The sequence below is a fragment of the Equus quagga genome, chromosome 1 (genome assembly GCF_021613505.1).
Source record: "Equus quagga isolate Etosha38 chromosome 1, UCLA_HA_Equagga_1.0, whole genome shotgun sequence".
NCBI classification, from domain to species: Eukaryota; Metazoa; Chordata; class Mammalia; order Perissodactyla; family Equidae; genus Equus; species Equus quagga.
The window spans coordinates 125,752,311-125,779,550 of record NC_060267.1 but is presented as its reverse complement, the minus strand read 5'-3'; the positions used below and the strand labels follow the sequence as shown (position 1 = coordinate 125,779,550).

The 27,240-nt window shown below is 42.7% G+C and overlaps 1 protein-coding gene across 3 annotated transcripts in view; it reads left to right on the top strand.

The window, feature by feature from the left end:
* Positions 1-27,240, top strand: part of PTPRG (protein tyrosine phosphatase receptor type G) — a 676,041-nt gene that overhangs the window by 535,589 nt on the left and 113,212 nt on the right. For all 3 annotated transcript variants that reach the window (XM_046663115.1, XM_046663106.1, XM_046663123.1), the window contains exons 7-8: positions 1,286-1,443; positions 11,297-11,489. In XM_046663115.1, coding sequence (XP_046519071.1) covers positions 1,286-1,443; positions 11,297-11,489 — 351 coding nt within the window. The remainder of the gene's footprint in view (positions 1-1,285; positions 1,444-11,296; positions 11,490-27,240) is intronic.

Genomic DNA, 27,240 nt, shown 5'->3' with positions numbered 1-27,240 from the left:
TGCCCAAAGACTTGCACTGGTTGTTCTGCATGAAAGAAGAGGACGAAGGAGGTATGAGGCTTGGGAAGAATATTCCTGTAGGCGTAGATGTGTCCATGAAGTAACCTGGAGCCCATAGGCCCCCCAGGAATGTCCTGGGGCCCGTGGTGTAGAGCATCCAGGAGCTAAGGCAAGCCATTAGCAGGACTGTAATATCCTTGTTACATCCCTAACAGGGATGAGAAGGGAATCCCGGACTTAAATTCAGGGCTAGACCTTTGGAGACTCAGGTAGAGACTAGAACCATCTCTGATTCGTGAAAGATGCTGGATGATCTACTGAGCTTGATTGGGAGAATTAGAATACAGCCCTAATCTCTGTTGTACTATTCTTTCCTGCCTCAGGACCCTTGCACATGTGTCCCCAAGCCCTAAAATGCTCTTCTTCTCCTCTTTTGCCCTCGCCCTTCAGTTCACCCAGTTAACTTCACCTCCTTCTTCAGCTGAGTCTGAACCACACAAGCTCTGGTGTCAAGGTGTCCGGGTTCATATCCCACCTTTGCAACTTAGGAGCTGTGTGACCTCGGGCAGGCAAACCACCTCTTCCGTACCTTGTTTTCCTCATGCAGTTACTGTGAGGTATCATTGTTGGGTCTCAGCTTAAATGTCATTTCTTCTACTTAAGGAGAGACTCCTCCACTTTTATAAAAGGAAGCCTGTTTTCAGGGCCATCATTTTATAAGTTCAGGGTTTTGCCTTGGTTAGGTTTCACTTTGATTTGGATAGGCCTTGGGTGAAACCATCATGAGATGTAACCAACTTTAGAATTGCACTCTGCCATTGGCTTATAGTTGTCTTTACACACAGATTCCCAAAGTTTGTTCCACTGATTATTAGTTTATACGTAGTAGATGGAGAAGAGTTCTATGGTGAAACAAGATTGGGAAGGGGTGGCTTAAACAAAATCAAGCCCGTTTCTTTTCTGCAGGTCTTCTCAGAGACTTTCCTGTGCTAGTGTTTTGTCTGTTTCACGGGGGACGAGGGGGAGACTGCAGTGTTATCCAATGTTGTTCATCACGGAACCCGTTTTTCATGAAATATAGTGCAGTACGCTGCCTCCCAACACACCTTGGGAAACACTGCTGTGTTTTCTGTGGCTCTCCCACTGCCAAATGCTAGTGCTTCTCAGGATGTAAACAAACATAAGGCTTGTGATATGGCACCAGCATGCCTGGGATTTGGACTGTGTGTCTGCAGGGTGGTACGACTTATCACTGTGCTTCTGTTTTCCCTCTTCTCCCAAACAGAGAAGGAGACCTTTCTGGATCCTTTCGTCCTCCGGGATCTCCTGCCTTCATCCCTGGGCAGCTATTACCGGTACACAGGTTCTTTGACCACCCCACCATGTAGCGAAATTGTGGAGTGGATAGTCTTCCGGAAGCCTGTCCCCATCTCTTACCATCAGGTAGATATCCAGCCCCCAAATGGGGCTTCTGTGTTTACTTGTTTTGTGTTGGCTTAACTATTTAACATTGCTAGCATACATCAGTAAGGATTTTTTTTTGATCGTCTGCTCCTCCTTGATTCCTTCATTCTTCCTAACAAACATGTTTTTGAACCTGAGAATTGTAAAATATAAAACATGTTTTCTCAGCCGCAAATTAACGAGCTGAGGAGGGTTGCAAGCATGAGATCAAGTATTACGTAAGTATTCAGTCTTGAGCAGATAATAACTATCCTTGATGATGATGATGTCTTGTGCCAGAAACTCTTCTTAGCTGTTTATATGTGTTAACCCATTTAATCCTCATGAACAACAGTCTTATGAGATAGGTACTATCTGTACCCCCATTTTAATAGGAGAGAGACACAGAAGTGAAGTGACTTGCCCAACCTCATACAACTGGTTACCAAGCCATAGTGTCTGATCCAAAAGATCATGCTCTGAACCACTAAACCTGCCCAAAGGTCAGAAAAGAGAGAGATTTGTACACACGAAGAAAAGAAGGAAAAAATACCATTGATTGAGCTCTTTTTGTATGCTAAGCACTTTACATTTGGTCAGCTTACCCAGTTGCAAAACAACCTTGAGAGATGGGTGTTGCATTAAGATGGTACACATCAGGACATTGTGGTATTGAGAGATTACATAACACACCCGAGGATTCATGGTTCATGAATATGGAAGCCAGAAACCAAGCTGCGTTTTCCTGATTCCAAAGCCCATGTTGCTGCCCACTACACTGGACTGCTTCTCTCTGAGTGTGGCCTGGGCAGAGTTCATAGGAAGGTGGATTTGGGCTGAGCACTTAAGTGTGGGTAGGAATTGGTGAAATGGAGATGGGGTTGGCGGCATTGTCAGAGGAAGAGGAGCCACCATGGGTGTGAGGGGCCTGAAATCACTCATGAGGATTAATAGATGGAAGGGAAAATTCTTAGAGGGGATGTGTTGGTCGTCCAAAATGCAGCATGTACTGGGGTAGAAGAAGAGTAGATTTTTTTCTTCATTATTCCAGAAAATAGAGCCAGGAAGAATGGGTGGGATTTGTAGGAAAGTGGATTTGAACCATTAACCAGGACTGTCTAAAAATGGAAGTTTCTTATCAGGGCTATTCAATAGAAATGCCTCTCCAGAGCTTGACAGCTAGGGGTATTGATGTTGTAGAGGGAAGGGGGAAATTTTGGAATTATGTGATAATCAGTAATATATCCGAAGACACAGGCAAGAAGATTATGAACTATGAAGCTGGCTGGCATGGGGAATGGGCCAAAGATTTTCCTAATAAGGGCAGAGAATACAGAGTAGGGAGTGCGGGAAATAGGGTTGGATGGTGTCCTGGTCAGGTCGGTGTCAGATGTAAGAAACAGAAACCTACTTAGAGTAGCTCAAGTAGTAGGAGTATTTTAAAGAAACAATAGTTGAGGCATTCTGAGACGAAGCCGTCATGACCAGGACTGTAATCAGGAAGTGAGACACATGCTTTACTCTGTCTCTCAGGGGCCACGGGGCCTCTTAAATCTTGGAGTTTCTGCCACAGCTTTGTGATTCTGTATTTCTGCAAAATTCTGGTCTCTTCTCTCTTCTAGTTTGTTTTCTTCTGGTTGCATGGCCCGGTATGGTTATTCTTGTACCAGTTGACCTTTCAACTCAAGGGCCAGCTACCAGCTGACAATAGTCTGGGTCCTGTGTCAAGTATTTGAGAAGATAGATCTGAATGGAAGTTGGCCAACCAGTGAATTGACTGGCCATGGGTCATGCGTCCATCCTCAAATACATCAGCGGAAATGCCAGGTAGTATTCTAAGCCATCCAGTGCTGCCCCTGTGGGGCTAAAGGGAGCAGGTTGTTTAGAAGGAGCCACGCGCAGGAGAGAAACTTTGTCTCACTCACAAAGTTAGGTGGTGTGGGGCCAGGCTAAAGAGACTTATTTAGCCTCACTGCTGTTGGCACACATTTTGCTTTGAGATATTTTTTTTTTCCTTTTAATTCCGCTCTGATGAAGAAAGGAGGACAAGCAATTTGGGTGCTGAACAGAATCTGCCAGCCTTAAGGAGATAATGAAATATGAAACGAGTTTTTTTCCTATTGGTGAAGCCAGCATTGTTTTATTAAAATAAAATAAAATTAGAGTCCAAATATTTATATCCTCAGGATTGGGGAAAGGGGGTTTTGAAAAGGGATCCTTTCTGTCAATTAAGATAAAAGCTTTTGTTTTCAAAGATATAATGGCTTGAGATAATGAGGTTAAGAAATACAAATTTGGCCCCTTTTTTTGTAGGATGCCCTGTGAAGGGGAGAGGCCGAGAGTGGTAATTGTTTAGTAGGAGAGAAATAAGGACCATCAACACCTACTGGGTTTTATTGCAGTTTCAGATTTAGTCCATCCAAATAAAAGGCAGAGTTTTAGGCTAGGATGTCTTATCAAGTGTTTGCCAATTAGAAGCATTTTGACATATGGTAACTGAGCCTCTTAGAAAGTGCTTCTGTTAACATGTATTTACTCTTCCACTTGCTGCTACCCATACACTCAGAGAGAAGAAATCAGGGAAGAGTTTTTCTCTGAGACTTCCAATATATGACTTCTCTGTAGGTATTATGATTTCAAGGAAATAGTGAAGAAATAAATTAATCATGTTGGCTTCCCAGTTTCTTTACTATAAATCAGCTTTAGATAATACTTTGCTTTTATCAGACATGGCTTCGTGTATCTCTGTCCCTCTCCCAGGGGAGGAAAACAGCTCATTTTCATGTGGCCAAACTGGATCCTTGCCTGCGAGCTGTGTCGAGGTCAGAGCTGTGTCAGCCCTTGGGAAAGGAAGGCAGTTGCCATCCAAGTATTATCACTTCAAACCTTCCCACTCTGACCCTGCCAACATTCTTTCTGAAGTTAGCACAGAATGTTCGTCTCAGAAAGCCAAACAGCCAATTCTGAAAAGCCAAGTAGACAGAATTCCATGTCTGCTTCTATCAGAAAGAAAACATTCTCAGTCCTTCATCTTTCTCTTTCTCCAAAGGCTCTGTCTCCTGTCTCTTCTCTCTTACCCAGGCCAGGTGCCTGGAAGCAGTAAAAATGAGAGCATGTACACCAGAAAATATAGTGGTTAGCAAAAGCTGGTGACTTATGTGATGTGGATTTCTTTGAAGCCTTCCAGAGTAAATATGAGCAACTACTTATTTTTTCTCTTTTGTTCTCTTTGGTGAGTCTACTTGGACATTCCAACCAGCCCGTGAACTCTGACTCTGGCTTGTGTGATAATCTGCCTCTAAATACGGTGTTCCTAATGGAATCACACGTTGCGTTGGTTGGCCAGCAGTCGGCATGGCTTATATGGCTCCACAAAATAATCTGTTGTAAACATCAGGCAGAAATCATGCCATGACGTTGTCACCCAAACAAAATGACGGCACTCTTAGTGCTGGTGTTAGGAGGTTAAAGGAGCAGGACTAACACATTAAGATGGGTGCCTGCGTTGTGTTCATGATCAGTCAAACAACATGATCATTTTGAGTCTAGTACACTAGGGTGTGTTTTATTCCAGAACAATGGCACTCAAATGATGGTGCTTTGGCCATTGGAGACTATCCCAACCTTCCCTTTCCAGGACTATTTGCCTCCTGTAGTTTAAAATATGACACTGCCCATAATTTTCCCTAGCATGAATTTTATTTAAGTGCTTCTTGGGGTTCTATCAAAAAGGCAATAAATAAGTCTGAACATGTCTAGTTTGTTTGCTTTTGGATGTTTGATTTTTTTTTTTTTCTAACAGTGAGCTGGAGTGGATAGGAAAGGATTATTTGCATGACTTTTTTTTTAACCAATGTTATCTCTGTCATAAAGAATGGAGCAGCTCTTTTGAATTAAGGCTATGTTCCATTTGGAGCCAAACTGCCTGGGTTCCATTCCTGGCTCCATTCTTCAGCCAAATTACTCAACTACTCTGCTACTCAGTACCTTGGTTTTCATCTTTAAAATAGACATGATAATAATACCCACCTCATGGAGCCATCACAAAGATTAAATGATGGAATGTGTGTAGAATGCCTAGACCAGTGCCTGGCACTGCAGGAAGTGCTCAGGAGATATTAGGTGAGTTTTTTGTTGCTATTATTAAATGATCACCAAGCCTCTAGGGCAGCACCCTCCAGTAGAAATAAAACACAAGCCACATACATCATTTTAAATTTTCTAGGAGCCACATTTAAAATTGTAAAGAGAAACAAGTGAAATTAATTTTAATAAAATATTTTATTTGACCCATTATACCCACAATATTATCATTTCTGTGTGTACGACTAGCCACATTTCTAGTGGAATAGCCACATATGGCTACTGGCTATTGCTGCTCTCTTGTTTATGTCCTTGCCACAAGAATTAATGAATCACATAATTCAGAAAGTTTCCATTTCAACACTACATAATGTGCAGTGCATGTGAATAAAGAAGTTTTTTAAATGGTGGGGTGAAGGTGTCGTTATTACCACAACTGATAGCTTTCTTTGTTAATTATAGTTAAATCCTTTTGATTCTGTAGAAGGCCTTTCTATAATCGCCTTCATGCATAACTGTCTGTAGCAACAGAGAGACATGGCCCCGTAGTTGCTAGCTATTCTCGGGTTCTATTTTTGCAGCCATAGTTCCATAAGTAAAATTTCTGATGCTCCAGGCTAGTGGGAATTTAATATTCCATCATTATTTTCTTTTTAGTAATGAGGCAACAACACAGGGCCTGCCCTGTCACCCTTGCATGTATGGTAAAGCTGAAGAGTTTCTGTGACCTTCGGCGTGACATTTCAGTTCCTAATGCTTACCCTGGAGTTTATTATTTTGCTTATAATGGACTCTGGCTTTGTTTAATTGCCGTTATATACCCATCCTATAAAATATTGTGCACATCAGCCTTTTAATGGTTCATAATTATGTTACTTTTGACTTTCTCTCATTTCCCCCTTTCAGCCATGACAGTCCCCCCCACGTCTTGTGGACGACAGTTCTTGCCGCACATGAACGGCGTGAATAGATTTCAACTTTCCTTTGATTCAAACTGACAGATTAAAAACTAATTAGTCTCTGTAATATTTTTATAATAAAAACCAAGTTGAAATGATTTATATATACTTCCAGCCAACACATTTGCAATTCAAGGTTAAAATTGTTCTTGAAACAGCACCAGTTAAAATGCAATTACAACTCCCCAAGCAGGGATAAAAGAAAGAAAGGTTTTACATGTTCACTTCAAAAGTTAAAAAGTCAATTTAATATTATGGAAATAAAAGCTTTCATTTATTTTTACTAAATGATAAAGACTTCATTAGTTATATTAAAGTAAAGATAAATCCAAGTTGTTTATTACCTGCCTCTGGAAAAGACTAAGTTGAATAAAAGGGCAGGCTTTGTGAGGCGGAAGCATTTTCTCCTTGCACCTGCCACCTTGTTAACGGTTCCCGATTCTTTCTGTGTTTCTTTGCAGAGTGCTGATAGTTTTATGTTGCCAATGGTGGGTGTCCTGCATGGAAGGGCCTTTTGGGTTCAGCTAAAAGGAATTTTAGGGACTTTTACCATTGTCACATTCAATTTTTCCACTGCAGTGTTACTCTTTCGGTGAATAATGCTGAAGCCCTGTTTATGTGTGTGGCATGAGGTGGCTGAGAGCATGAAAAACAGAATCACACAGACCTAGCTTTCTAATCCTCACTTCACCCCTTGGTTCCTGTGTGATCTTGAGCAAGTTACTTAATGTCTATATGGCCAGTTTCCTCCTCATTAATAATAATAATAATAATAATATGATAATCCCATCTTTGTTTTGGGATTTTTGTGAATATTAAGTGAGAGAAAGCACATGACACTCTCAGCACAATGCCTTGCATGTAATAAACACTCAGTAAATATTAGCTGCTAGTGTTAAGGATATAATAATAGTGTTATTAATCATGTTACTTTAAAGTCATTATTTTAGACTAAAAATGTTGGAAACCAAAGTAATGTTTGTAAAGTGCATAACAAAGTACCTGTCACATAATGGGTTTGATAAATATACGTTATAAGGAGGGAGAAGCTGATAGAGCATCTTACACTGGTTAGAAGATTACAGCACAATCATAGTTACCACATTCCTCATAAAATAATAATAATAGTAGTAATAGAGGTGATAATAATACTTATTGAGCGCCTACTGTGTACCAGGAATTATTCCAAATGCTTTATCTCATTTCGTAGTAGTTCATTTAATAGGAACAAAAACCACACGAGGTAGGTAACACTGTTATCTACCTTGTACAAGTAAGGAAACTGAAGCGTAGAAACATTGCTTTGACCAAGGTCACACATTGATCAAGTAGGGTTTAAAAACAAGATTTTGAACCCAGGTAGTGAGAGTAAGAGCTTTGAGGTTGGAGAACAAGGCACAGACCAGTTCATTAGGGCCCCACACTGAGAATGGGAGGCTGCTGAAAGCTACTGAACAGAGGTGTGACATGATTTCATGTACATTTTAAAGGGATCACTGTGTGGCAGATCTAGAAGAGTCCGACAGTAAGCACCAAACATGTGGACTGGTCAGGGGCCCAGAGAGATACAACTTTACACTTAAGCTTTGTAAAGTTTGTCCTATGGGTCCAGCATTATGCAGAGCTGCCGTGTTGCACAACTCTAGGAGGCAACTTCTCATTGTAGTCACTGTAAATGGCAGCTGTTGGAACCAAACAAAGTGGAGATCCACCTAGGGGTCAGCTTCACGTTTAGTGATTTTGGTTACAAGGCAAAGGTAAAGATCAAGGGACAACCTGAAGCAGCTGTGCAGTGATGGATCAGATTTCTAGCCCAGATGCTCGCTGCTCACCTGGCAAAGTGAAATACATAGACTCCCTTTGCCAATCCAGGGATTGTGGAAGTTTCCGTTGAGTGGTCAAGCATACCAGTTGCCAACGAGAGAGGTGACTGGCAATTTTCATTCATAGAGGAAGGACAGGGTTTTAGCGACCGCTGCCAACCTACTGAAGGATATTTGATGAGTCTGCTAAAAGCTTGTCCTCCTTTTCCTCTTTTGTGTGGCTATCAAGCAAAGCTATGATCCAGTTGACAATATAATATCATTCAGGTCATCAGTTCACTCTCAGAACCATCACATCCTTCCTTGGAAATCTTTGGGCAAGTTGAGTTAATGACAAGGAAGTGGCCCAGCTTTTAAGCCGAAGCATGTCATTAAGCTGTAAGAGCAATTTAAGCAAAAGCATTTTTGTGTTAAATTCAGAACCTGCCTCTTTTTACGGTTATATGACTAATTCTTTCCTGAGGCATCAGAGATAAACTTTTTAGGAGACCTAAATGCTAGCTGTGAAAGAATCAGGTATTCTAGAGAATAAACAAACCTTACAGTCATATCGCTGAGACAGTCTCTTAGGCCATCCTTTTCTGGCATCTCAGAGATTAAACTATTTCAGGACAGGGCTGTCTCTTCCAGAAAATTTCCAGTCTAACTTGCTATGTATGGCAGCGCAGTCCATTATTTTAAAAAATCACCCTGCAAGTTAAGGAATTCCTCCCTCTAGTCAACTCACGTCTCTCAGGCTTCAATTTAAGCCAATTTCCTCTTATTTGACCTTCTCTAGATGTGGAGAAGAGCTGGTCAGCATCTTCCACATATAGGGACTTTTAATCAAATTACTCCTTACTTGCCTTTTCTTCAGGCTAAACAATTCCACTTCCGTTAACCTTTCCACACAGGAATTATTCTCCACCACTTTAATCATTTTGGTTGGTGTTTCCTCAGACCGTCTCCAGAGGGTCTTTGTTAATTCCAATCATGTAATTTTAAGAAGTTATTTTCTCTAAGAAAATCTGAAACCTTTCATTTTTGGATGATTTCAGTTCTGATTTTGGTACTCCTATCAAGTGAGTAGACATTGCTAGGTTGTGGTGATTTTTTCTTCAATACTTCCAATTATCTTCAACCAAGTGGGTCACATCTGACCAGCAGTCCCATTTTCTTTCTTTCTTTTTTTTTTTTTTTTGCTTTTATTTCCTTTCTCCCTTCCCTGTAAATAAAGAAGGAACATCAGAGGGAAGAATGGGAAAAAGGCAAATTCTAAATAGAGACCATATGAGTTGTTAGGAGAAAGGAAGTTACATGACTAGTAGGGAATTGGAATAACCCAGGAATCATGGGCTGCTTTTTCTTTTAGGCTGTTTGAGAGACCATCCTGGTTCTATTACTTTTATGAAAAAGCAGGAAAGTTTTCATAGTTTATTATCACTTTAAGTTTGCAGAAGACTTGGAGGGGAGGTGGAATGATAAGTGAATCCGTATACTTAAATGATTTTTCTTAGCTAAAATCACCATGTCAATTCATTGCTTTCTCATGCAAAGAGATCGAGTTTCCTACTGGAAGCAGGTGATTTTTTGCATCATTCTCTGAGGCTGTGTGAGAAGCACTGGGGTTAGTTTCAGACTTCAAGATGACCATCCAGAAATCCAGGTAACAGTTCTCTAATGTATTTTATACATTGCTGTTAGCCGGCTTCTGGTCCCCCAAAGCCTAAGGCAGCCGCTCAATGCCTGCTTAGGAAGCATCTTTCTAACACCATTCACCTTGTTACTCTTTCCTGCAGAAAGCATTCTGGTTTGGCATTCCGGTAGCCGATGGACCAGAAAGAGTTTATTCAATTTTTCCCTTCTTCATTCTATTTTCTTCCCCCACCTCAAGGAGTTAGTATTTTTGGTGGCTGGGCATTTAGATTATGGTCAATTTCTTTGGTGACAGGAGTAAGTTTGTGGTCCCCTGAGAACAGATCTCTACCATCCAGTCCCTGCTTCATTCCTCTTGTATAGTAGAATGACTTTTTTTAATGAGCAGAAGGTTGAGGGCCACAAAAAAAATCCTTTGTGATAATAGAAATATGATCCTGGAATTTTTTTCTATTCTTTTCCATAAGAGTTTGATCAGCTGTCATGTGGAAAATGTTTTTTCATAATAATGATAGCCACTAATCTTGAGGGCTTATAGGGGTAAGTGATTTACATAGATTTTAATCTTTCAACAACCTTCAAAGATAGGTACTAGTGTTATATCTGTCGTACAGATGAGGAACCTTGAGTTACAGAAAGCTTGAATAGTGTGACAATGATTATCCATCTGGTGTATGTTGAACTTGGGCAGTTTAACTTGCGAGTCGTGCAGTTAGCAACTTCGTGACTTCGCAGCTTTGGATGGCAAGTATTTAAGAAGATGCTTAGTAAGCACTGAATCACTAATGTTTAGTGAGCTCTTATGTGCCAGGAACTGTTTTAAGCATTGTACGTGGATTATCTTACTTAATGCTGACGCCAACCCTATCAGGTAGATGCTGCTACAGTTATCACCATTTTATTGAGGAAGAATTGAGGCTCAGAAAAGTTAAGCAACTTTCTCAGGGTCACAGAGTGGATAAACCATAGAGCTACAATTCCCACCTAAGCAGTCTGACTCCAGAACCTACCAGTTTCACCGAAGTCTGTGTTCCTTCCGATAATATGAAAGATCTTGGGGGGGGGCGGAACACGGGACACTGCAGAAAGACTGCGACTCTTGTCTGAGACACAAACTAAAAGAGTTCTGTACATCTTCAAATGAAGTGTTTCCTGGTTATTGGGACAGAAACCACAGCCAGATAAGTCTGTTGGCAGTGATTCCAGCAGGCAGCCTGTGTCCTGCTGGGCTTGTCAGACTTGGCATCAGGCACTTCCTACCATTTTGTGTTCTTGTCACCCTCACCCACTTTGGATCACATAGCTTTTCTAATCGATGTTCTTTTTTTCTCCCTCCTCTGGTTCTCTGTTCAGCTTGAGGCTTTTTATTCCATCTTCACTACGGAGCAGCAAGACCACGTCAAGTCGGTGGAGTATCTGAGAAATAACTTTCGACCACAGCAGGCTCTGTATGACAGGGTGGTGTCCAAGTCTGCCGTCCATGACGCCTGGAACCACGATATGACAGACTTCTTAGAAAACCCACTGGGGACAGAAGCCTCTAAAGGTATATTTGGATTAAGTTAAGTACCCTTGCCTGGAGGAAGATTCCTTATCATAAATTACTTTAAATTAAAAGGAGTTCAAAGCCAGCCAAGAATTGGAGCTTGGTGTTAAGAGCATATGTTTCTCTGCTAAAAGAGACTTGTCTGGGTGACAAATAGAAGCGGTTGTGGGAATAACTCCGTTAAATAGATATGTTCAGAATTGCCCTTTTGGCTAGTAATATATCAGTCATTCTCTCTGTATCTTCGCCTGGTAACGTCAACACTAGTTAATGTCTAAAGAAAGCTTTTGGGTGTCTTACTTGTTAACTGTTTTCCTGATGAGTTCAGGAGTTTGGACCTGCCCCCAACTGCCTTCTTACTACCCTCCTCACCAGGCAGGAACTCCATCTCCAGCTCTCCACTCCAACTAGACATCATGTGGCCTTTTTAAACTATTATTTAACAGTTTAATTCTCATATCTGATAAACAGAGGTTTATAAATTTCAGGCATCTTGATCTTTTCTATTTCTGCTTTCTCATGTGAAATGAACATGAATGACTCTCCCAGGAAACTAGAAAGTCTGATTCGACCCTCGCAGCCCTCCCTTCAAGCCCTGTGATCTGTCGTAATTGTGGTTTAGAACTCCTCAGGAAACACTGAGAGGAATAAGGCTGATCAAAGTGCTAGTACTTAGAAGGGAGGAAGTAATGAGAAGGAATTTTCTCTGGGTGTGAAGAGATGGATCTTTCTCAAGCCCATGGTCTCCTTCTTTGAAATTGTGACCTTGAGTAATATGGGAAGAGCTTGTGTCCTTTATCAACACTGGACGTAGACTGTGGTATTGTTGGTGTGGTAAGTCATATGGGGAGGTTTTGTTTCAAGAGATTCCCCACCCCAATAAAGGGACCAGTTTACTGGCATATGTCCTTTGTAGGAACTAGGGGAGTGAGATTCTGTTCTACAAATAACTGCGTTGACGTGCACTTTGATGATAAGAATGGGCCCATTTTCCAGGCTCATATATCTGAAAAGAAGCAAAAAGAAGAGGAAAGGGAGTTTAAGAATGTGATCATTTCCTTCCTATCTTTATGGTTTTGTTTGAGGATGGTGAGGAAAAGCTAGTCTGGCCATATTCCGGCAGCCAAGAAACGCTTGAGATTCGAGTAATTTGGGGCAGACACTTTGTCAAGGGCATCATTTAGATGTCAGCTAGAACAATGGGAAGGTTAAGAAGCACACAGACCTGTAAAATATCTTAGGTTGGGCTGGCGTAGAAAACCTCACTTGGGCTAATTTTGTTGTTTAAACCGAGCTAAAAATAGAGAAACAAGCGAACTCGAATGCTTTCTCCCAAGAGAACTTGCTTGGGAAAGAATGGGTCTCTTAGGATTGGCTGTTTTGTGAGAGGTGAATGTAGAGGACATGTGGGGGATGAGGAATTTATACCACAAGTGAGCACACGATCTTGGAGCTCAGAATTGCTGAGGTTATGGCAGTTTCAGAGTTCTTTCCTGAAAAACGGGCTGAGCTGACAATATTTCAGCTGTGCAGAGAGAATGCATGGCCCTTATCACCTAAGAAAGTTAGAGAAGATCATAGTTTCTGTCACATTAAATTGTCAAAGTGGGCAAGATCTTCCACGGAGTGGCCTTTCTCTGAGTTTGAGCAGAGCTGTGAACCCCATCCTTAAATATAGGTAACCAGTTCTTCATTCTACAAGGTTTTGTTGCAATTATCTTAGTGTCCATTGCTGACTCCTAAGGTGTGTGAATATTAAAATGTTTTGTGATCTTTCTAGAGTCAGATAGAGTTGTAGGTGCAGTCTTATTTCTTTTTGAAACACATTATTGGAATGTAACATATGGAAAAGTGCACATATAATATGTGTACGACTTTATGAATTTTCACAACCTGAATACACTTGAGTAACAAACCCGCAGATCAAGAAACTAACATCACTGGCTTCCCAGGATCACCGCCGTCCCCCCTTCCTAGTCACTGTCCGTTGCCAAGATGGAGCCACTACCATGAATTAGCTTTGCCTGTTGGTGTTTCATATAAATAGAATCATCTAGTATGTCCTCTTTTATGTCTTACTTCTTTTGCTCCACACTGGTTTTGGGGATCATCTATGCTGTTGCATGTAGTAGTTGTTTGTTCTTTCTTATTGTTGAATTTCATCATGTGACTGTACCTGAATTTCTTCATCTGTTTCAATATACATGAATATATATATTAGTTCCATGTTTTTGGTGATTATGAAAATTCTTGAACATACCTTTTAATGAGCATGTGGACACATCTCTATTGGGTGTGCACCCAGGAGTAAAAGGACTGCGGCCGAGAGTACACATATCGGTTCGGATTTGGTTTATATACTGCTCAATAGTTTCCTAAAGTGATTGCATGTACCTCTTTACACTGCTGCCAGCAGCGTGTAAGAGTTTTCTGGTTTTTTGCAGCCTTTTTTTAAGGCATAATTTACATACTATAAAATTCAGCTGTTGTAATGTACAATTCAATAACTTTTAATAAATTTATCATGTGCAACCATCACCACAATCCAGTTTTATAACATTTTCATCACCCCAGAACGTTCCTTCATGCCCATTTGCAGTCAGTTCTTTCTTTGGTCCTCATCTCCAGGCAACCTCTGATCTGTTTTCTCTTTTACTTGGTGTTCAGGATTTTGAGATGTGTCCATGTTATAGCATGTATTAAGCAGCATTGTTTTTTATTGCTGAATTGTGTCTCCATTCGCTTTTTTTTAACAACAACTTTATTGAGATTTAGTTCACATACCATAAAGTTTATTCTTTTAAAGTATACACTTCAGTGGTTTTTTAGTGTATTCACAGAGTTGTGCAATCATCCCTGCTATCTACTTCCAGAACATTTCTATCACCCCCAGAAAGAAACTCCATACCCATTAGCAGTCTGTCACTCCTTGTTCTCCTTGCCTTTCTTCCTCCTGTCCCCCTGCCGCCCCAGCCAGAGACAGTCTCTAATGTACTCTCTGTCTCTATGGATATGCCTATTCTGGATAGTTCATACAAATGGAATCTTACAACATATAGCTTTTTGTCTCTGGCTTCTTTCACTTAGCATCATATTTTCAGGGTTCATCCACATTCAAGCATGTATCAGAATTTCATTCCATTTTGTGGCCAAATAGTATATCATTGTATGGATATACCACATTTTGGTTATCCAGTTATCAACTGATAGACATTTCAGTTTTTTCCACTTTTTGACTGTTATGAATAACGCTCCTGTGAACTTTCACGTTCAAGTTTTTGTGTGGACATATGCTTTCAGTTCTCTTGGATGTCAACCTAGGAGTAGAATTGCTGAGTCGTATGGTAACTCTACATTTACAGTTTTGAAGAACTGCCAAACTGTTTTCGAAAGCAGCTGCGCCAGTTTACCTTCCCGTCTGCAGTATATGAGGATTCTGCTTTCTCCACATCCTCACCAACACTTGTTATACATCTTTTTTGTTTTAGCCATCCTAGTGGATGTGAAGTAGTATCTCTTTGTAGTTTTGATTTGCATTTCCCTAATGACTAATGATGTCCCTATTTGTTTTTAAATGCGCATTTCGTGGAACCATGGTCCACATGACGAAATGTTCCTCCCTTTCTTCCCCAAGAAAACTCAGGTAATTCCAGAGCACCATGAGCTAAAAACCAACGACAGATACTAGCAATCATCAGGCAGCCTGGATGGCTTAGATTATTGATCTTAGAGATCTAAGCAGTAAAGGGCCAATACAAAGGAAGAGCCCCTTTCTCTTCAGTCTTCCGCAAAAAGGATTTCAAAAAGAGAAGGTGGTGCTCTGTAATCTTGCAGTAATTCAAAAAAAACAAATCCTGTCTGGTTGGCATTTTCTACCTGATCATTATTGGAAGCTTTCAGTACCTAGGAGAGCTGTGATGTTGAGCGTGGAACCATGCATTTATTGGGCTACTGTCACAGAAGAAAGAAATAACTAATTACGTAGGACAGGAGTCAGTAAACTTCTTAGTTTAAGGACTAGGTAGTGGGCCATATGGTCTCTGTTGCTACTCAGTGCAACTGCTGTAGCTGAAGACGGCCATAGACCATGTATAAATGAATGGGTATAGAAAATGTCTTCCAATAAATCTTAATTTATAAAAATAGGTAGCAGGCCAGATTTGACTTGGGAACCATAGTTTACCGACCCCTGCTCTAGGGGATGGCTCAGACTAAGATAGAACCTAATCATTAGCTTGTTTTAAGGTAAATATTTTCTGTCTTAAAGATGGTAGTGGCCATGACTATGAAAGTGTCCATTGGTTGGTTCTACTTTTCCATTCCACTGCAAAGACCCAAGGACCAATTAGAGGTTTGTTAACTTGGTAACCAACCACTTACCAGTTCACTTTAACACCTGGTCATCTCTCACACCAGAAGTGCAAGCAAAGCCTTAATGGACTGAATATAAGCACCCCACTTCCCTCATTCTCCTGGCTGTGATCATTAACTCGTGGTCATTGAGCAGCACTGTGGGGGATGGCTGAATTAATGGGCCCCTACTCTGTCGCTCTGTCGGGATGATTGGATGTACTGGAATAGAGAAAACAGAATCAAGCCTTCTCGTGCCAAACACAAGATGCATGGCCATGTGAGACACCAAAGGAAAGGGGGGGAAAAGTCATCTTAATATTGTATTGTTGCTGAAGAAAGACTTATAATGGATGTCGTCCATAAAAAATATAAAGCTTTAGTTCCAGTAAATGGAAACAATATTTAGGCTTGGTGGATTGTTCAAGGGACATCCAATTCGCCACTCTGCCCTTTGTCGGTAAATAACTTGGACAGACTTTAGGATTTAATGGGTTGTCATTTCAGTTATTCCACAACACGTCCCGGGCGCATGGAAGAGCATTCGGTGATTAAGTGCTGAATACTGTCTATTGTGAAGACTTGGAACAGTGAGCGGAGAAAAACAACTTTCTTTCCAGCAAAGTGAAACATATGGTTTATTAATTTAATGAAACCTGTTCAAACCACAGTGGAATCAAAACCACTTGATCTGATAATTTGATTTGATGTCTCAATTAAAGTGACACTATAATGTAATAAAAGCAAAGGAAATGGGGAGGACACTGGGCTGCCTGCGTACCCTCCAGTCTCCTAAGCCAATGCCTCGTTTTTTGGAGGATTCTCTTTGCTTCTGCTGATCGAGGGATCCCTTTTTTAGCTACATTTTCAGTGCTAAAGATTGCTTCCTGTTTTGGTTAAAAGCAGTTTTTAAGGACATATACCACTGTGAGAATGCCTAAGTAACTAGCCTATTTTAATCAGAATACATTGAGAAAGAACATCACATTTTCCACCCAAATTAGCAAACAAAGAAGTAAATCCATGATTGCTTTTAAAAAGAATTTGACATTGAAATCATGGTTTTCTGCTATTTTTGGAGAAAATATTAATGTTGTTCTATTTTCGGTTTAATCATTTGCACTCCAGATTAATAAGCTTGAGTTACTTTATCTTATTAAAAGAAGCTCTGATATAAGCACTTAATTCCTTTGTAGGCAGTTGGCCTCCCAGAATCTCTTCCCAAAAGTTATCTTGTTACTTCCGGAAACTTTCAGCACAGAAAAGTACTAAGAAAAACACATTTTTAACATAGCCCCTGTGGAGTGTTTTTAACCCCCTTCTTTTGAAAATAACTATCATTGACCATTACTACTTTCTAACCTTGAGGGTGATTAAAAAACAAGGCAAAAAGTAGACTGTTTCTGAGACTCTCCAACATCCTGAGTTTTCATAATATTGAAGGTCGTGCCGTATTATAGCGGACATTTTTACATGCTCAGACCTCCCATGATTACTGGAATTTTATGTAAATATTTAAAGAGTTAGTGTAAGTTGCCTTTGATTAGTTGGTATAAAGTTGATACTTCGTAGACATTTCATGTAGCATTAACTACTTCTCCTTCATGTCTCGTAGCCAGTGAATTTCTTTTCTTGTGTCAGACATCGTCATCCGCCGTTACTGACTCTAGAAGCTGTGCCTGAAGCATCTATGGTTAAAAAGGCCATTTAAGGGTTTTTGTGTACCAGATGCTATGCTAGCCTTTTTCATTCATACATGATTTATTTAATCCTCAAAACAACCTCTGCCAGAATTCACTTTTCATTTATCAAATATTTGTTGAGCATCTACTATGAACAAGTTGTAGGCATTAGAAATAAAGATGAACAAGAGAGAAGAATCCCTCATCGTGGAGCTTACGTTTTAGTGTGGAGAAAGAATTAAAGTCAACCAGTGATAAGCTTCAGTGTTGCTCTGAAGAAGATCAAATCAGGGAGTGTGCTGAGTGGTCCAGTGTGGTGAGGCAGTGGGGAAGAGATCTTCCCTGGGTAGGGCAGGTGGTGATAAGGAGCCAGCCCTGCAAATTCTTAGAGGGAAAGGTCATTTGCAAAGGCCTTGAGGCCTAGGAACCAGCGTGAAGAGGTAGGCGAGGGTCAGGTCTGGAACAGACTTTTCTGGGTAAGGAATGAAGATTGTATTCTTACAACATGGATGAGCTGAACATGGTTTTGAACCCATCACTCTGACTGTTGTGTGAAGAATGTTTGCAGAGGACCTGGATGGAATCTCAAGACCAGAACGAGGCTGATAGAAATATCCCTCATCCAAGCAGATGACAGTGGTCGGATGAGAGTGATTCTGCTGGAGGTAGACATCGTCCATTAGGGATGGATTTTGGAATAGAGCCTCTGGGATTTACTAACAGTTCAGATGGAGGATGGGTCGAGGTGAGCAAAGAGAGAAATGCAGTATTATTGTTTCTCTTTGATTCTTGAAGGGTCTGAGACTCAGAGCAAAATGATGACCCAGACCCACTCAGCCAGGAAGTGGTTGAGCTGAGACATCAACCAAGATCCTCTTATGTCCAAACACAGTGTTCTTTCCGTTTTCCAAGGCACTGCCAACTTCCAAATGAATCCATGAGTGGTGGCCTCTTTGTTTTAGATGTCTTCAGGTGGCTTGAACAACACAGTTTATTACTTCTTCCCTAAAAGAAGGAGCTTTAAAACTAAATGTTGCTTGTCGGGATCGGGTGCTCTTCCCAAACATTGGGTTTATCTTCCTAAAAGTCAGGTTTATCTTCCTAAAAGGAATCACTGGGCTCAGTCTTTATTTGCTTGGCCTGCTTTTGGTGGGTTTTCTTGGGTGCTAGGGCACAGGCTACTGAGGCCTTCGTCACAGGGTCAGTGCATGGGAGGGCCAGTGCACCCACTGGATCTGGACAGTGGGGCTTCTAGGCTGAGGATCTTGTGCATCCTTGAATCAACAGAGCCTAACTCACTACCTAGGACATAGTAGGTTTACAGTCATTGCTTATTGAATGAATGAATGAATGATGAGACAATATAAGACAGTGGGTAAGAATATAGATTTTGGAGTCAAGCAAACCTGGACTCAAATTCTAGGGCAACCATTTACTTCTCTGTGACCTTGCTCAAATTAATATCTAAGTTTTGGTTTCCGTTTCTGTAAAAGAGAGATAATAGTCACACCCCCCTCCTTGGCTTGTGGCCTTTTAAATGAGACATTGTAGGGAACAAATAGTACAGAGCCTGGGACATGGGAACTACTCTGTACGTATTGTACTTTCTTGTCTGTGGGTCAGCAGTGGCCTCTTTCTATGCTCAGGACAACTTGTGACATGCAGCGTGAGATGGAGAACACATTTCAGAATAAGGGGACTGTGCTCTCTTCCTGGTAGAAGTGAGAAGCCAGGCTGTTTGAACTTGTTTAAACCTTTGCAGTGAAATCCACAATCCTTAACCTGGTCCACACGTGCCGTCCCCCTACCCAGCCCCATCTTGCATTTCACTTACCTTGGCATCCTGCACTTCGGTCTGCTAGCCACCCTCCAGGCCCAGCAGGCTGTCCCTCTGCCTGGAAGGCCCTTGCCCCACCTCTGTGCCCCGTCGACCCCTCCTCAGCCTTCACAGCTCAGCTCTAGGGTCCCTTCCCCAGGGAGGTTTCCTGGCTGCCTCAGCCCAGCCATTTGTGTCAGGGCACCAGTTCCTTTCTCTTACAGCACTTACCACAGTTGGAATATTACATTTATTTCTGTGATTTTCTTTTTCGAATATCTACTCTCCCACTACCACGTGGGCTCCTTGAGGGGTGAAACTGTCTTTTCTTTTTTTCTTTTTTGTTGGGGAGAGAGTACAGTGCTCACTGTTAGCTCCTCAGTAAATATTGGATTGGATGGATGGATGGCACAGTTGGGGCATTTATCCTCTAGGACAGGCTGGGTGCTCTCATGGGAGGAGCTCAGCCAGGATTCCCTGTCGCCAATACCTGAATCAGAGAAGCTCCTGGGATTTGGGAAGCCATCTTCCATTTTGACCATAAGCCACCTGGATAAAAGCATTCACCTTAAAAAACCACAGAGAGAGCGCTTTCCTCTCTGTCCCAAGGAATAGCCGCTCTACCCCACCTAAAAGCAGAGATTGAGGTACTTAAAGTGGCTGGTGCTGGTGTCAGGATGCTCCCAGGCAGAACTGCCTTATGGCGGCTGGGAGCTGTTGAGCAGATATTGTAACAGATGCCAGGGGCCATCTATCATTTTCACACTTTATAAATATTACCTAATTACTTCATCCTCTATATCTAGGCAGGTAGACAGAGTTTGATCTTCAAGGCCGACTTAGCAACCCTCCTACGGCTTCAGCTTTTCTTTGCTGTCTAGAAAAATCTTCTGTGATGTTGGGTTTATTTGTGTGGGTGCTGTGGTCTTTTGAACAGCAATCTGGAAATTAATAAAAGCCAACAGCATCCTTCCTCCCAGAGTGACACACTTCCTCTTTCTCTCGCTAACTAGCATTCACAACCCATGAGCATGAGGCTCCGAGGTGTCTGTGTGCATCTCCTTAAAGTCATGGGAGGAATATATAGCTGGGAGACAGACTCTTTATCTTCCCCATTTTTCCCACTGATTATTCCGTAAGCAAACATGGGTTCATTGAGGTTGTTTTTCCTCAGATACAAGGAACATGGATAGAACCCTTGGCTTTCTCATGGCATAAAAAACGGTCTCAGCTCCCCAGCCCCTGAGGCCTGAGAAGCAAAGACCATCCCTAAAGACACAAAAGTGGGAGCCCATGTTGAGTCCTCTCGAGTCATCTTTTTCTCTTTCCTTCTCAGCACAGCTAGCAGTCGTCATGGTTGCTGGCTTCACTCCTGTGCCCTCCCTGGATTGGTTTTGTGATTCCAAAGCACTGGCTTGGACCAAAATGAGTGTCTTGGCTGTCCCATTTCAAATCTCTGCCTGTGTTGAGAACGCACTGTCTGTATGTCTGACACTAAATGCTGACAGGTATCATATATCAAATGCACAGAACCCTGCATTTTCTCTTCTTCTGGGCTGGCACCAGGAGATGCTTCCCAGAAGAGAGGAACCTTCTCATTGAGGAGTGTACTAACCATTTAAAACTGTTGGTTTCCACCAGCCAACTAGAAGCCCAATCTCCTCAGAGGATATGGACCCATATGCTGGAGGCAGCCAAGAGGCCAGGCCATGGTGGCTCAGTCCCTCCCATTGGCTGCACAGGTGATTTCCAACTGGACCCCACTAGGGACACTGCCTGTTCACAGGCTGTTCTCTCCATGTAAGTGGCAGGCTCTCTGTTCTTCTCTTAACCAAGCCCAGGAGGGGCTGCTTGAAGCCTGTCCCGAGTGTCAGAGACTCTGGAACCATAACAGATAGGGCCATCCTTACCAAATAACCAGTTGGTGCAGATGTCTTATCTGGGAGTTGAAATGAGGTTGGAATCCAAATTATGGGGCTCATCCTGTGCCCTCCCTGAACCAGAACTAAGAATAAATAAAAGAGATAGGTACCAAGGAAGAGTCAGAGATTCAGAGCTAATGAGGTGAATATTGGACAAGAGCCAGGACACTCCTTTTAAAATATAATAAGGTTCCAAGCTTCAGTGATACCAAATTCTAAGAGAAAGTTATTTGAAGTAAAAATTATTTTAAATTGAAACATGTGAGGACACCCTGACCTACTGGATCATAATTATCTAGACTCTATAATTTAGATAAAAGCCTGGCCAAACCCATCAGTGTGAGTCACTAGTTGATCACTTGACATGGCCATTGGGCTCACTTCACAAAGACAGCTCATGGGATCTTAGATCTTGGATGGCGTTTAGATAACAGCCATGCATTACTGAGGGCAACTGTTAGACTCTACTTTAAGTGACCAGGTGTTTCTTCATAATAAAGGGGGCCATACCATCATCTCAAGCAGTGGGAAATAGGAGACTCAACAAGAGAAAACCCAGCTCCAGGACCAGGGCACTGGGCATTTGCCCACGCTAGACGTGCAACCTGGTCCCTGGTACAGACCTTCAGTTGGAGCCCATGACTAAAACAAGGCAGTGGGAGAAGGTGGAAGTTAGGAGATAACCATGTGGAAAGGATGCTGTGCTTAATTAAAGTGGGATAGGTCCATTTTGCCCTTTTGGCAGGAAATCACAGCATCTTAAAGTTGTAAGGGAGGGCGTGTCCCTAGGGTACATGGAGTCCAGCCTTCCACCCAGTGTCTGAGAAGCAGCTATTGTCAAGTGAGGCTGGTAAGATGCATCATTCTGAACTTCGTCACCTCCCTTAGCGCCGATCTGAACAATGCTTTTTCCTGCACAGGACATGAACACCTCCCATGGCCTTTAGCCCTCAGTGGAAGAGGGATATCATGTAGAAAAAAGCCTCCAAGGAGGGAGGAGAGGTCAGGAGAGAGTAATGTGGGAAATTCAGAACGGCATGCTTGGAGGACTGGAGCATTGAATTTCTGCCTCTGCCTTCTGAGACACTGGCTGCTGCTGCTGTTTTCTGAGCATGTGGCCCTGTTATACGTGCAGCAGAGACAGCTGACAGGATCACAAAGAGTTTTCAAATTTGCTGTCTTCCATGGTAATTGTCACACAGAGCATCTAATGCTCAGTTGTTGGCTGAGAAACTGAATTGCACACCAGGGCTTATTGGTGGGAATGGAGGGGAAGCCATTGGGTGTAGAAAACAACTCCACAGGCGGGGAAGAAAAACTTAGAGTTCTCCCTCTTGCATAGGGAAGAGCCCAGTTCTCTGCTTCCTGTGTCTCTCCTTTCCTTTCACACAGAGCACTTCCCTTCTGTCGCTTCTAGCATCAAATGTGTGGAGGGTTTTCCCCACAACAGACGATTTTCTCTAACACCAGCTGGGTGTCCTGTGATTTAATGTTTCTGACACTGTCTGCCTACAGATAGCATCAGATCTCACTGGTGATGGGCTCAGTCCCACAAGACTGCTCCCACCCCACTTCAGATGCCAATCGTAAGTCATAGGTCCCTGGGTTACCCACAACTCCTGTCTGACTTGGCTACAAATCAGAGGTTCCCACCGTCCTCTCCTTGGGTTTGATTAATTTGCTAAAATGGCCCACAGAACTTAGGGAAACGCTTACTTACACTTACTGGTTTACTAAAGGATATGATAAAGAATACAGATGAAGAGACCAGCTCTGGGGGTCTAGTGGTGAAGATTCTGTGCTCTCACCTCTGAGGCCTGGTTTCATTTCCTGGTCAGGGAACCACACCACCTATCTGTCGGTTGTCATACTGTGGTGGCTGTGCACTGCTGTGATGCTGAAAGCTATGCCACCAGTATTTCAAATACCAGCAGGGTCACCCATGGTGGACTGGTTTCAGCAGAGCTTCCAGACTAGGGAAAAGGACCTGGCCACCGACTTCCAAAATACTTGGCCATGAAAACCCTACGAGTAGCAGCGAAGCATTGTCTGGTACAGCTCCAGAAGGTGAAAGGATGGTGGAAAAAGACTGGGCAGAGTTCTGCTCTGCTGTACACAGGTCACTAGGGGTTGGAATTGACTCATTGGCACTAACAGCCAGATGAAGAGATCCATAGGGCGAGGTCTGGGAGGGTCGCACATGCAGGAGCTTCTGTCCCTATGGAGTTGGGGTGTGCCAGCCTCCTGGTACCTGGATGTACTCAACAACTGGAAGGCTCCCTGAACCCCATACTTTGGGGATTTTTATGGAGGCTTCATCACATAGGCACGCTTGGTTATTAATTCCACTGCCAGCCCCTCTCCGCTGTGTGGAGAATGGGGGCATCTAACTGTGGCTTGGTCTTTCTGGTGATCAGCCTCCATCTAGGAGCCCAGCCAGAGTCACCTCATTAGAACAAAGGATGCTCCTAATGCTCTTATCACTTAGGAATTTACAAGGGTCTTTGGAACTTTGTGCTGGGGCAGAGACCAATATATGTATTTTCTCTTATAGCAGGTTACAGTTTGCATGAGTTAAAACCCTCAGATTTAAAACTTGAAGGCAGTTGTCCTAGTGTTTGGTGGAGTTTGGGTGCAACTGTGCTCCAGGGTCTCCCATATCATGAGAAAGCGGCCATTTGGCAAAGTCTGGCCTTGAGTCAGACCCAGCCAGGAACAAAGTCAGCTCCAACAGTTACTAACTTTGACCTGGTCTCAGACCATCCTCCTCCTCTTTCTCCCCTTATAGTCATGCTACTTTTCTTTCCAGTGTTTCCACGACAGGGCCTTTGCACAAGCTTCTTTTTTGGTCTGACATACCTAAGCTTCCTTCCTTCCTGTTCACTTTATAAATACCTACTCATTGTTCAGACTTCAGTTTAAACATCAAACTCTGCTCAGTAAAACCTTCCTAACCAACCCCCCAAATCTAGGTCAAGGTCCTTTATTAAACCTTTTTACAGAATTACTGTAATATTTTCCTTAAAAGCATGTAATTATATAATCCTTATTGCTGGGAGTATTTAACCTTTTTGGTGTCATGGACCCCTGTAGCTGACTGGTGGATCCCTTAGACCTCTTCTCATATTGATGTTTTGTCTGTTTTATGATTTTTGGGTTTTTTTGGTGAGGAAGATTGGCCCAGAGCTAACAGCTATGGCCAGTCTTCCTCTTTTTGCTTGAGGAAGACTGTTGCTGAGCTGTCTGTGCCAGTCTTCCTCTATTTTGTATGTGGGACGCCACCACAGCATGGCTTGATGAGCGGTATGTAGGTCTGTGCCTAGGATCTGAACCCGCAAACCCTGAGCCGCTGAAGCGGAGCACACAGACTTAACCACTATGCCATCAGGCCAGCCCCTCCTATTGATGGGTTTTGCTGCATCAAATAAAAATATAATAGATTACAAAGGAAGCCAATTATCCTCAGATATTATTAAAAAAATTAAATTGTAATATAGTAATTTATCTGCTTCTTGATGAAGGCATTAAATTATAAAATCTAGCAACAGGTCTAATAATCATTGTAATTTTGAAATAATAATCATGAAGGAAAATTTGAGATCTTGGCAGCAATGGCATCTAATAGAAATATATCTGTGATTTCTATAGGTGATGTCATACAGGTCCTGCTAACACTACTGTGGTCTATTGCCAACACTTTGAAATATAAGGAAATGCTAAATTTAGTTAGAGTAATGAAAATAATAATGTGTTTTTTCCTATGTAAATTCACGAATTTCTGGGGATTCTATCCAGAACCCCTAAAGAGCCCCAAGTTAAAACTCTGTTATTGGGGATTGTGTGGTTGATGTCTGTTTCCCCTCTGGGCCATAATCTATAGGAGGTCAAGGACCATGTCACCTTGAGTTCACCTTTACCCCTAGTTCCTGGTCAGGGTCCTGGCATACAGCAGGTGTTCAATAAATATGAAACAATAGCTACTCCTTATAGCACACTTCCTATTCTACAGGCAGCACGTGCTTGTACATTTCATGCATTTATCCCAGAAGGCTTTACCCAAGCTTTGTCCAAGACCACACAGCTGGTATGTCCAGAACCAGAACAGTCTGACTCCGGAATGAGTGAGTGAGTGAATGAATGACTCTTTTGAATCTCGGTCTCTAAAACAGAGGTAATGAGGGAGCCAGCAGCCCCACACAATTACAGTGAGAATTTGATGAAATGATTTGTGAAACATGCTAACTCAGCCCAGAGCCAGGTTCATCAGATAGGACTCGTTACTATTGCAATGTCAGCATGGAATGGCACAGGATAAAGGTCTTGCGGGTGGGCGCCCTGGCACCCCTGCATATATTTCTAGCATCCACATGATGGTGTGAGGGACTGTGAGTTTAGTTTGCATTTCTAATGAGGGAGAATGGTGACTGGGCTGCATCCACTTTTAGATGGCGTCCAAGGAGCTGGAGGCTACTCTGGAAATTGTCAAGAGTCCCCACACTCTCAGCTGTCATTGAGAACAGAGAAGACACAGAAGGCAGAGGGAGAAGGAAGAAAGCTTTTTGCGCAAAGGGTGGTCTGCCCAAGAAGCCACAGCCTTGAGGCTGTATAGTGATGCGTAGCGCCTGTGTGGGATGGTTTTCACCTTTTGAGCTCTTTGAGTAACCCTCTTGACATCTTTATTACCATCTTGCAGAGAGGAAAACAGATGTGGGAGGTGTATGTGGCTAGAACATACGTGACTGTCTCCTTGCATCCCCCACCCTCTCCAGTGTGGAATATAACAGACTGGGTTCCACTTCTGAACCTCCCTCCTTCTCTGTGTCCTTGGCTCAGTCCAGTGACCTGGTATCTCTGGATCCAAGTGTCCTCATTCATATTTAGTGGAGAGAACAATTGAGCCCACCTCTTAGATTCAGTATGCCTGAGTGCATCATCTGACGTGAATGCATAGAGACTGGCCTTTGGCATGTGCTTGGCATGTGCTTGGCAGCTGCCAGCCCCGATTAGATGTGACTCGGATGTTGTAAAGCCCCCAGATGCTGGAGCTGGGGTCCTGCTTTGATGTCATCCTTCCTGGTTCTGGCACCTTCTCCCGTGCAGTTTCCCTTTCATGAGCTCTCAGGTGGGGTGAGGGAGGTAACTCCCAGGAGCACCGAGATTCCAGGTTTGAAGTCGGATATGGTCTGCTTGGGGGGATTTCGTGTCTACCTAGACCTCTTTGATATAGCCCTGCAAAAAGAGAAATCCTTCCCTGAGGCCATTTCTTTGGAAATTTCCCCTAAAAGACTCCATATTCAAGGGTTCTTAAGCTGAGCTGGGGCGATAAAGAAATGACAGGCATTTAAGCTGTCGAAGGCAAGGCTCATGGCTCTATTCCACCTGAATCGTTCCCTTCTGCTTTCAGAGAAGAGAGACTTCTGCTCTCTCTCCCTACCAGGCAAGTCCCTGGGAGGAGGCATCCCCTCGGGGTCCTCAGCTGGCTTAGGCCACGCCCCTCTGACACCACCCTATGTGGTATATAAGGTCGCAACACTCCCTCCCGCCACCCCCCAGGAGGCAGAAGTTCCATTTCTGTTGACAAGCATTGTGAAAGAGTGAATTGGCACCAGATTGCTTTGTTTGAGCAGTGCTGTCTCTCTGACTCCTGATCAATAAGTGGCCTGTTGCCACCAGTGTGAAACTCCGAGGGGGCCAGTGCTGGGAGGAGGCGCCCGGGGAGGGCCTTCGATAGTTTAAGGCACTTGGAAGTTACATTGACTTTTACACAGAATGTATCGCATTAGTTTATCTAACACCCAAAATGAAGAGGATTAGGGGTGAGGGTGGGGCAACCTGCATTTCTTTGTGGAACCACTGAGAAAATGTCCTTGACATTGATTTAGAATCAGAGGACCATAGGTGCTCTGCTAGAAGCCTCTTCATTATTTAACGAAGTCTGGGATCATAATTAAAGGTGGTTCAGAATGAAGGCAGAAATTCTC